Source organism: Pteronotus mesoamericanus, unplaced genomic scaffold (genome assembly GCF_021234165.1).
Source record: "Pteronotus mesoamericanus isolate MK-2021 breed Mesoamerican mustached bat unplaced genomic scaffold, CSHL_Meso_final contig_20, whole genome shotgun sequence".
NCBI classification, from domain to species: Eukaryota; Metazoa; Chordata; class Mammalia; order Chiroptera; family Mormoopidae; genus Pteronotus; species Pteronotus mesoamericanus.
In genome coordinates, this window is record NW_026555085.1 from 59,993,389 (window position 1) to 60,005,413 (window position 12,025).

Here is a 12,025-nt window from a genome sequence, read left to right on the forward strand (position 1 = left end):
CTGGTTCACTGAAAATGGCATTTAGAGACCAAGAACTGAGTGCCAGGATTGCTACGTCTGTCTACATTAAAAACTAAGTTCACACAGCTTTCTCCAATTACAATCCAATGGCACATGGTTCATTCTATTTTTCTCCATTTGGTAACTCCCTCCTCCAACAATAAGAAACTAAGCTCCCATAATCTTCACTTACTTGATCACCCTGTATATAACCAACATCCTATTACTAACATGCACCCTTCACTGCATGGATGCCCTCCATGCCACTTGGGCTTTGTCAAACTACTCTGAGTAAATGCCACCACCCTCCACCGTGGACATCCTCCATATGCCACTCCAACTCGCACACTCCATGCTGAGCCCCTCTTCTACAAAGACACCCTCCTTGCCACGCCCAAGCTCCAAACCCCACAATGGAACAACACAACGTTTGCAGACACCTCCCTCGCCCTGGTCAGGCAACAAAATCCCCTGTAAATCAAAAAGGTGGGTAAGGTGGAGAGCTAATGCAGATGCTTTTGGACTGAATTATTTAGGAAGGAAAGGGGGAAAAGGAACTGAAAAGCAGAGACAGTATTAAAAAATAGCAAACTCCTTTTTTCAAAAACTAAGTTTCTTTCACCTGTAATCTCATTTGCACTAGAATGGAATCACAATGTAGGTTTAAAAAATATGAACTCAAGTACTAGACAGACTTTTAAATTCTGGTTCTCCCACTCAGTAGCTGAATGACTTAACTTACTTCACATCTTCAGCTTCAGTAAGAGTACCCATCTAACATAATTTCTATGAAAATAAAATAATCCACGTAAAGCATCCAATAAATGTTATTATTGGTACCTTCTCTTTTACATTTATCATTATTAAACAGATGTCAAAGGGTACCTATGCACTTGTGTATAATTTTATAAGAATTAGTTCTTAGCTTTAACTTCTGAAAGAATCAGTGGTCACTTAAGACATTTAAAAACACTAGTAGTATTTATCCTATGACTACTATTCAAACCATAGCCTGTAGTCTATCCTACATGTCTGACAACAGTTTCCTAAAATTTTGCCAGGATCATGTCATTCTCCTAAAGCAAAGTGATCAGTGCCTCCTGCCACCCTGGCAAACAAAGATTCTTTAATCTGGCAATCAAGGCTTAAGACATAATGACCCAAATCTGCCTTTCCAGAATTTTATCATATACTTCACCTGCACAAAATTTCTGCTTCAACCACTGTAGTTCGATGCACTTTTCCACCTACATGCCTATATCTTGGCTGGGACATTCATCTTCCCCATTTATCCTCATCAGAATTTTGCATGTTTTTCAAGGTCCAGTTTAAAATCTACCTCCTCTTTGAAATTTCCCTTGACTATAGCAGCCAGAAACAAGTGTTTTATCCCCTAAACTCCTAAAGAACCAGGTAATATTGTAATTACTATCTTATAGGTACATTTATTATCTCCTCTGCTAGACTTAATTAATATCCTCTTGGAGAAAGGATATGTTTCTTCTGTTTCCAAAACAACCATCATTAATTGAACGTGTATGCCAGTCACTACTTAAAACTTACTCTTCACAAGAGTTTTATGAGGTTTACCTCTGTTTTACAGATGAAGAAACCAAGACTCAAGGATGCTAGAAATGTACTCAAAGTCACATAGTTGTTAAGTAGCAAGCTTTTCCTAACATGTTTCACAAAACATGAAATATGTAGGATGAAGCCTAGCAGGGGAAAGGTTCTCAGGTCAAAGAAGTTTAGAGGATTAACAAAAATCTAACCACTCTTTTTAGCAAAGGGCTTCGAAAAGCCTCTAACAAGCTGCTGATAAACTGTATAAATCTCCAACAGGGCATATTTCCCAAATGTATTTGGGGATGAAATCCTTTTCTCAAGGACCATGAGGCTTACAGGATTAGTGTTCCAAGAAACTCATTTCAGGAAATGTGGCGATGTGTTCTGTTGTCTTTGAACAGCCTTCATAAATAGCAGGACTTCAATACACATTTCTTGGAGAAAAAAAATTACTCCTCATACTAAAGTAACACACTAACATAACTCCATAGTCTAAAGAACAAGGTAATTTCACTGTTCTTATAGCAGGAAGTCTCATATATAAAAACTACTTCACTACACAGTACTCAAATTTAGAAAGTTTTCCTTAGACAGACTAAAAACAAGATTTAGAGAAATTTCTACCTGTGCTTTTATGATGTGCATGAATCTTGACATCAACTCAGGACATTCAAGGAGGAAGTGAAAGTGGTCAAATATAATTTTGGGATTTCTAAAAGAAAAATACACTTTGTTTAAATGGACAGAAAGGATGAGTGGCATTAACTGAAATGTAGATGCAGCTATATAGATAGTAAAATAGAAGATTATACCTACTATACTTTCATTTGTCATGAAGCATTTTTTAAATAGTTTAACAGAAGTACTTTTTGTCTTCTGTTGAGATGAAAACTATAAGTAAGGAAAAAAAGCTGTAAGGGCAGTCCATGAATCCAAGAAAGCCTTACCTGTTAACAAAGCATTTTAAGACTTCATCATGTTTGCACACAAATTCAATGAAACGGGGTGAAGTCATTCTGTGGGGAGTAAAAAAAATCAGAACAAATAGACAAAAGTTGGTGATATAGCAAATTTGTAAACTATGTATAGAACTGAACTGGCTTTTAGACAAAAACATATATTGGGGTTTGGATCATCTTTACAAATTTAAGAAATTAGGCATGGCTAGTTAATTATAAGATGAAAAATAAATAATTTTCACTAATATTGATATCAACAAGTGACATTTTAAAAACCTTGAAATGTTAAGCATCTCAGGCCTATACATTTCAAATATGTAATAAAGTGATCCCACACAAAGTGGCATTCACCATTGTACATGCTAATAACTTATATAATGCTTATCAAATATTTTGAACTAATTCTAGATGAGCACAATGACTACCCTAAAACAAGATCAGAACAGAACCTAAAAGCAACAAATTACTATTTGTTTTTACTGAAATTACAAAAAGAAAAGGCATTTTTTCATCTATCAGAAAAGAAAGAATAAGCGTGTAGTATAAGCCTTGCCAGTTGGGCTTTCTCTTTTTTACAATGCAAGCGCCTGACTTAAGTTTTGGTTGCCAAGGCTTCCGCTTCAAAGAGGCATACACTTCAAAGATGGCTATCTTTAATAAACACATTGCCAGCCACCCAACTAGATAAGAGCCAGGCCACCTCCCCCCACTGAGGCTCCCTTGTTTTAGAGATCTTGATTGATTTCAATAACTGACCACTTATGCTACTTGGTTTTTTTTTCCTTCTTCCCACGCTTTAAATTCCCATTCTTATGTTTTAAGTTCACCAATAAAGGTTGAGCACCAGAAACTGCCCCCTATTTTCAACCCCCAAAAAACAGAACGCCCGGCCCATGCCCACACCGCTTGTGCGCTAGCTGTCTCGTGGGCCTTGCTCTCACTCTTGCTCTCTCCCAGCGACCTCGCTGTGTGGCCCCAGGTGTGCCATGTAATTTCCAGACCTTGTAAGTAATAAACCTTTTTTTTTTTTTCAAAGTTTCCTGATGGTTATTGCTGAAGGGCGCCTTGCAATCATAATAAGAACCACAAGGGCTGGTCTAGCCACAAGATTGGTTATTGATAGGCTGAGACCTGCACACAAAACAAAGCAGAAACCTTCTTACCCTGGAGGCATCTGACAAGAACAGCACATGTAAAAAGCTTGAATGACAGCACTTAGCCGGTTAGCTGTCATAGAAATAACATCCTGACAGTCTGCACTGGCTTCCTGTTTCCCTCCTAGAGCATCTGGTTTAGATTCCCTGGTGCCAGTGGATAGATTTTCATAGCTCCCAGGTCCTGGAGGTTGAAATGGAGGAATGGAAGTACCATCTTGATCTTGGCCTTTTTGTTTTAGTAAAATAGAAGTGATATCCGTTGAGTCCTTTTTGTTTTTCATCAGTTCTGTAGCTATTAAAACTAGCCATTCATCTAATGAGTGCCAAAGCAATTCAAGAGGCTAAGAGAAAAAGAAAAGGTTTTTTTAAATATCATTCTGAAACTCCAGCCAAATAATTAATATAAAAAAGAAAATTTACTCTAGATACTTTTATTTTCCCAAGTTAATGTGAAAGCAATGACTATAGGTAAGTAACAAAAAGATATGAGTGCCATATAAATGTCAATTTCTTCATTTATAATGAAAATTTAATCATATTCATGTATTCTTTGGAATAAAAAGGTAAAACTAAAACCTAATAAAAAAATGTATAAGCAATTTTCTTTTAAAAATTTTCAAATATTTAATTTTAAAACTATGTATTACTTTTATATATGTGTGTATATATAATCCCCTTAACCTTTATTGTGTTAATGTGCAACTTTCAATTTTAAGTCTTTTTTCAATATTAAAAAAATGAGAATTCTTAAAGAGCCTAATAAACAGCTTAGTTTACTGTGCTCTCTTCTCTACATCTAATTCCTAAAATTTTGAAAATTTATGACAAGAAATTTTAAACTATGACATATGTATACACACACATATACATATATATGCTTACCAACACACACACAAAAATCAATCTCTATTAAATGGTAACTATAAAATACTGACCACCAAATTCTTAATTCCAAGTAGAGATGAACAGCTTAAAATGGAAAAGGATGGGGAGTAATTAAACTGTTTATTTCTATACTATGTAAAATATTCCTTTTGAAAGGAATAAAGTGTCTTTGGTAAATTAACAGCAAATAAAATTTTATTTTTTAAATATGTGATCTCAAATGTTAAAACAGGACTAAGTATTAGAGAAGATGAAATATATACACCATCTTTAATAATTAATAGTTTTTAATACAAGCAGAAATATAAATGCCCAGCTACTACTAAAAGATCTAATACTGGGAATCTAATGTATAGCAGCATGACTATAGATATCGATGCTGTATCATATAATTGAAAGTTACTATGAGAGTAAAGCTTTAACATTCTCACCATAACAGTAACAAAATGGTAATTATGTGAGGTGAAAGATGCGTTAACTAACCTTACTACAGTAAACATTTTGCAATATATATGTATCAAATCAGCACACTGTATATCTTAAACTTATACAATATTTATGTCAATTAAAAAAGAACCCACTAGAATATTTTTATTTCCCAAATAAAGGTTAACAATTAGCAGGGGGTAATGGTTAAATGGTCCTTCATTCCTGCACCGTTTTAAATGTTCCTGTTGAGAATGATTAACTTTCTGCAAATGAATGTAAAAGTTAACCTTACTTTTTGATTCTTATATGATTATAGAAAGCTACAAACTAAATCATGCACTTTGGAAAAACCTACATTCAACTAAAAATAATCTTACTTTTAAAGACTGCTATGGGAAGAGATTATGCATCCACATTTGGAACCTTAGAAAATGTTTAAATAACCTGATCTGCCAGAAAATTTGTTCCAATTATCTAACAAATCCCTCTACTATGTCTTCAGCCTTTCTTTGGGTATCCATAACATTTTCTTTTTGAGAATATTTGACTTAATAAATTTACAAACAATTAAATCACCCCCAAGTCTTCACTTAAACATTAAATCAAAAAGCAGAAAACAAAATAAAATAAAAAACCTCACTACCATCAACAAAAACGTAATGTACTCATTCAACAAACATTTAATTAGCACATACTAGGTAAACAAGTAAGCAAAGGGAGAAACCAATTATATCCTTTCTAAGGTTGAAATTAGTTCCCCTCTCCACCACAAGAGGGTTTTTCCATGATTAGGCAAAGAGAGCAGTTGGAAGACTGGGGGCCCCCCCCACCCCGCGCTGCTTAAAGGAAGGGCAAAGGAACTGCCTGCTATAAACATTGAGATGATACATCCACTGAAAATGTCTTAATTTTAATCATGATTCAAGTTTGAGTCAAGAGTTGCAATTCGTGAGCAAAACATTAAACCTGATGTAAAAAATGAAAAAGAACTTTTTATGTCAGCATAACTAGCTTTACATCAGAAAATGAACTTCCAAAATAGAAAGAACAGGTGGTGGTGACGTAAACCTGCTTGAAACAAAAGAAAAAAGGAGTAATTGGTCTCTAAATGAGAAGGGCTAAAACCTAGAAAATCAACACACTGGGTGGAGATGAGCCTAAGGCAGGAAACAACCTGTGGCTCATACAGACTAGAACACTGAGTATGAACCCAGAACAATCCTATTTTCAAAAATTGACAATGTGCAAAACTGCAACGTAAATTTTGATTAATCCAGAAATATTTAAAAATAGAGTTTGCAATAAAGGAACACAGCACAGAATTAAAAGAGAATGGGAGGGGGGGGAGTAATAAGCCATCTTAGGCCCTTCTTTTCTCTTTCTCATCTTTTCCTTCTTCATTCACAAATGCACTAAAACAAAATCCCAACCTCGAGGTATTTTTACCTAGGGAGTTGTCCCTTTGAAGATTTGTTCAGAAAATGCAATCCTCAACAACCAAAATAAATACTATCAAAATAACTTTAATTTCTAATTGTGGCAGCAGCCACAGACAAAAAAGATTATAATAAATTTTTAAAAATAAAAATAAATCATTGCAAATCATGTCTATGATGCTTTCTATATTCACAAATAATAATAAGAACATTAGAGAAGATACAAAGCACTGTACATCTCAACTGTTACTGAAAAAATGAGTCAATGACTATGGAAAACACGAACTGACTTCTTAGCACTGTGAAAATATTGCTTCATTTCATATTACTGAGTGATCTTCACCCCAGAGTTATATTCTACCTGTAGCAACAATGATGACAATCATAGATGATTTTTAAAAACATTTCAAGCTATATTTCAAAGCTGTAATATACAATCCCAAACTTGTTGAAAACTTGAAAGTTTTTCCCAGGTGTCAAAGATACAAATTTGACAGGAAAGCATTACCAACTTAAGTTCATCAATAGTATCTTGAAATCCTGTTAGTCTGACTATTCTTAACTTGATAACTTCAAATGCCACAACCCAAAACAAGACCTTAAAGTTAAGTTTCTCAATCTTTCTTGGCTTCCAAATTTTCCCAATGCTACTTCTGTGAAACTGTTAACAGTCACAGCTTACTAGTCATAAAAATAGCATGTCAAGATTCAGGAAGCGTAAATTGTCTTCCCTGTGCTCATCCTGCTTCCAAACCTGAACAACTCCTCCTTCAGATGCTCTGAGGTTCCCAAGGCGCTATATAAAAATCTCCTAACACTGAAAAAAGGCTAAGTGTTCAGATTAATTTAAAGAACTCCTAAGATAAATGAGAAAACTGGTAACAGAATGTTAAATAATTTCACCTACTAAAAACACATGTCCTATAAACCTACTCATATTAATGGAAAACCCATTATTAATCTTACTAGCATGACATGTTAGAGTACCTAGTTCATGAATGGAAAGTGGGGATCAAGAGCTATCTTGAAAAAAATCTAAAAATTAAAATGATATTTCCAATCTAACATTACTGCAACTCAGCAAATATTTAAGAGTTTCACAACTGGAATCATCCCACGATGAACAGAAAACCATATAGTCATAGATGACAATGTAATTTCTATTTTTATCCTGTAAGTGGAGGGCAGATCATTTTGCCATCCTCTAAAGACTCCACACTTAATTCATAAAATTAGATAGAAAGATATCTATATATCTAATAAATCCCTTAAGAACAAAAGTGCTGTTTTAAAAAATTAGCTGAGTTTTATAATAAAAATGTTTTAAGTGACAGATCAAATTTAAGAGAAAGTAAGTACTGAGAGGCAAAAGCAGAAAATAATGCCTTAAAAAAGAAATAAAAGTACTAACAAATGAAATAAAATAGAAGAAAAAATATACATATATAATTGATATATAACAATCAAAATACAGAGTCTGAATCCCATAAAAGAAAAGCTAAAAGCAAAACAGTGATATCCTTTTCTACTCAGTTAATTCTGTACTGACTGGGCAGGTAGGAAACTAACATAAGCATTAAATGAATATAGAGAGGCTCATCAGCCAATGCTTACTTTCTGACATCATTAGCAAATAGGGGGCACATTCAAATTTTAATCAAAAAATCAGACTACAGTGAATATAAATAATCGTGACCATATCCATACCTGATTTGATTTTTCTATTCATCATTATAAGTGAGTAGAAACAGTAAGTAGAAAAATCAAATTAAGGGTAGATTCAGTAACTAACAGCAGAAGCCATACCAGAACATGTTAAGAACACCTTTGTATAATGTGAATGTTTGAGCAATAAAACCCATTTAATACAGCACAGAAAAAACAATGGATCAATAATTTAGATTAGAATTTTACACAGACAGTAAGTTATCACTCCTAACTAATATTCAAGGAAGTGGTATGTGAAAAGCCAAAATTTGAATTACAAGACGATGCATATCTTCCTTCTTCCAGGAGATGGCACAACAGGGGAAGAAAATAGAAGGGGGGAAAAAAAGGGAAACTCTTTCCTACATTGATATGAGAGAGAGAGAGAACGCAAACAGATGCAGGGATACTTATACATACCTTCCAAAAGTATATCATACCTATTCTAAATAGTAAAGCATCTACTAGTGTTAAAGTGTTTGCAAACCATTTATTTGCAGGTGTCTGCCAAAAATTTTCTACATAAGCATCATTGAACATAACTCATTAACTTAATTTTAAATCTTTACAGACAGTAAAGCTGTCAATCATAACAAGTTTGGGAGGAAGTGGCACATAAAAGTAGTTACATCACTTTTTGGATAGATAACTTGTATTAACACTCAAAAGACCATTTAAAAAATGTCTTTATGAATCCAAAAGCAAATTTTATACTATAAAAATTTCTTTAGATAAATTACCTTTAAAAAGATAGCATGGAAAAAAACTATTAAATTACATATTTGTCCAAAATCTGAGTTCTTTGAAAATATAATGCCATAAAAAAGTATAAATAATAGCAATTACAGCCATGTTCATTTTGTTTACTTTATAAAATTATAATTTAACATGAGTAGCAACCTTGCCTTAGGTTTCATATGGAATTACTATTCCAAGAATTCCATCCACAAATTTAATTGTACAAAAGAAGCAACTGAAGCAATATAAAATGTTTTCACAAAACACGTATCTCAAAGATTCTTCCTTGAAGTGATACCAGGAATTAACTTTTGGTAAACCCATTAACTGAAAGTAATATAATTTAAAAACATACGTGGCCACACCCAAAACATATACATGATAAAATCTGAATGTTCTTTCCTTCTGAATTAAGTGTTTTTTAAAAAAGCATAACAGCTGCATATTTCCACCTTAAAAACCTATAATCCAATAAAAAGTAGATTTAAATAGATTTAAATATTAAATTATATATTTACCATTAGAATAAAAAATATTAATGGAATTAAAATTTTACTTGTAAGAGAAATATAAAAGCTCACCAATTGAGACTTGCTGTTGATTAAACAGAGATGAGAGGAGGAAGGTGTGTGCCTAACTTAAAAAGTGGTACGGGTATGAACCAAACTTACGTCCTGTGTATGAGGTTTCTGATTAATGAATGCATGCTTTGTCAAATTCATCTCTTTTACGTCTATCTTCATAACAACGTCATATACTTTTCTGACCTTGAACACCTGGCTTCTTGGAGTTTTATTCCCATTGTAGCCCATATCGATTCCGTTACTGGGAGAGGATGGACCAATTCGAAAGACATGACAAAATATCCTCACAATCCTTAACAGGCTTTTCATTTGAGCATCATAATTACTAGACAGGCTAAAAATAAAAATATGAACAGATTAGACATAATAAAGTAAATTATATCTTAAAATACTTTAACACATTTTCATTAACTGGCCATCTGTTTCATAATATAACAAGTAAAATTCCTTTACTATCATGAAAGAGGACACTATGTTTTGTTTAACAGGAAGTTACCAAACATATGAGGTCTGTCCAGAAAAACTCCAGGCATCATTAATATAATGAGAACAGTTTTCTCAACATCATTATAACCTGGCAGCCAAGCACAGAACACCCATATGTGAACAATAATGACTTCACTGTACTAGTCAGTGGGGGCAATAGACGCTGTTGAGAGAGCATGTATACTGTGTGGCCACTGCATTCAAAATGACTGAAAAAAAGTAGGGCAATGAATCTGCATCAAATGTTGCATGTTAAGCTTGAACATTCTTCCATGGAAACTATTCAGATGGTACAGAAGGTTGCATCTATAGGCAACTGGTGATTGGCAGCTTCATCACAACATGCCCACTCCTGCACGGTATCTTGTGGTTTTTTTGTGAAACTTCAAATCACCTAGGTGACTCAGCCCACTACGGACCAGATATGGCACCCTGAGACTTCTGGCTTTTCCCAAAACTAAAATCACCTTTGGAAGGGAAGAGATTTCAGACCGTCAATAAGATTCAAGAAAATACAACAGGGCATCTGATGGCGATTGAGAGAACTGTGTGAGGTCCCAAAGTGCCTACTTTAAAGAGGACTAAGGTGTGATTGCCCTATATACAAGGTTTCTTGTATCTTGTATCTTCTTCAATGTCTCTATTTTTCATATTACATAGCTGGATAACTTCTGGAAAAACCTCATTTATTACTTGGATTACATATGAATAAGTTATGCATTCTTAAGCCATCAGAATATAATCAATGATCAAAGCATTAAATATGAAGAAAATCACCACTGTAGAAAGTAGGTTTCTTGAGAAACCAGTTACAAGGTTTCTTGAGATACCAGTTACAAGGCAGAAAGCTGGTATCAGCTTTCACTTCCAAAAGTATGTTTATAAATTAAACTGATTCTTTAGAATTCTGAGAACACGTCACAGAAAAACAGTGGTAGAAATGTTGGCCTTATATTCTTAGGCCAACCCAGAGCTCAATTGTACAGGCTGATCTGTCTACTTTTCAATCCATAATTTCATTTCCTCTCTTCACCCCAGAATAATTACCAACTTTTCACATATAGAACATTCTAAAATTGAATAATTACTTAAAGTTACTACCTCTATTAGGGTTGTTCTCTATATAATGGGTTGTCTTATTAGTCTACATAAATATAGGAAATACATTCCACTATTTTAAAAAAAAGAAGACTCAAATCCAATTAACACTAATCCATACTGACTATAATATAAAGTTCCTTTGACAAATCACAAAACCCTTCAGAATCCCATAGTGCCTGGAGATTGGTCATCATCATAAATATCAATCATTACTCTTCCACAGGAAAACTGTAGAGGACAGGCTAAATTTGTATTGAATCTAATGTTACATATTTTAAAATATTTTGTTGGTGGTGTTGTTTAGGGGGTAGCTTTATTCCAAAATCTGTAACATTAGTTATCTTGAATTACAATGGCTGCACAAAATCAGAGTGAAGAGTTGCATATACTTTTGGATAGAATAGTATGACTGCCTTTGTACAAATTTAATTACTATCAAAGCTTATTCTATCTTCCCCTAAGTGAATTTTATCCAGTGCATTAAAGTTTGCCTCTATGATACTTTTAGGTATCTTTTAACATTAAAAAAAAAAAAAAAGCCTCAGGATTAGTAATGTAGAAATAGCAAATGCCTACTTCTAAGTATTTCATTTTGGTAAGTGCCAATTTAGAGGTAATTTCCTATCCCTCTAATTTGACATGGCAGTCAAAATTTCCTGACATTTTCACGTCAATATTCATGTTGTTTTTTTCATTCTAAGAATTCTTAAATTGGCCCTGGCTGGTGTGGCTCAGTGGATTGAGCACCGGCCTGTGAACCAAAGGTTCACTGGTTCAATTCCAGTCAGTGCACATGCCTGGGTTGCAGGCCAGGTCCCCGGTTGGGGATGCATGAGAGGCCACCGCACATTGATGTTTCTCTCTTTCTCCCTCCCTTCCCCTCTCTCTAAAAATTAATTAATCAACTCTTTAAAAAAAAGAATTATAAAATTGTTTAAAGTAACCAATAAAAATGAGCTCTCAGTTTTAAGTATTAA

The 12,025-nt window shown here is 33.8% G+C and overlaps 1 protein-coding gene across 5 annotated transcripts in view; it reads right to left on the minus strand.

The window, feature by feature from the left end:
- The window catches only part of HACE1 (HECT domain and ankyrin repeat containing E3 ubiquitin protein ligase 1), a 90,566-nt gene that overhangs the window by 28,547 nt on the left and 49,994 nt on the right, over positions 1–12,025 (minus strand). For 4 of the 5 annotated variants that reach the window (XR_008528773.1, XM_054569771.1, XM_054569770.1 and 1 more), the window contains 4 exons: positions 9,645–9,795; positions 3,689–4,023; positions 2,514–2,582; positions 2,191–2,278 (listed from right to left, as the gene is read on the minus strand). Coding sequence is in view for 4 of the 5 variants with exons in the window: in XM_054569771.1 (XP_054425746.1) it covers positions 2,191–2,278; positions 2,514–2,582; positions 3,689–4,023; positions 9,645–9,795 (643 nt within the window). In the remaining variant the exon portion in view is untranslated. Of the gene's footprint in view, positions 1–2,190; positions 2,279–2,513; positions 2,583–3,688; positions 4,024–9,548; positions 9,796–12,025 lie in introns of all 5 variants that reach the window. The other variant, XM_054569769.1, reaches the window with a different exon arrangement.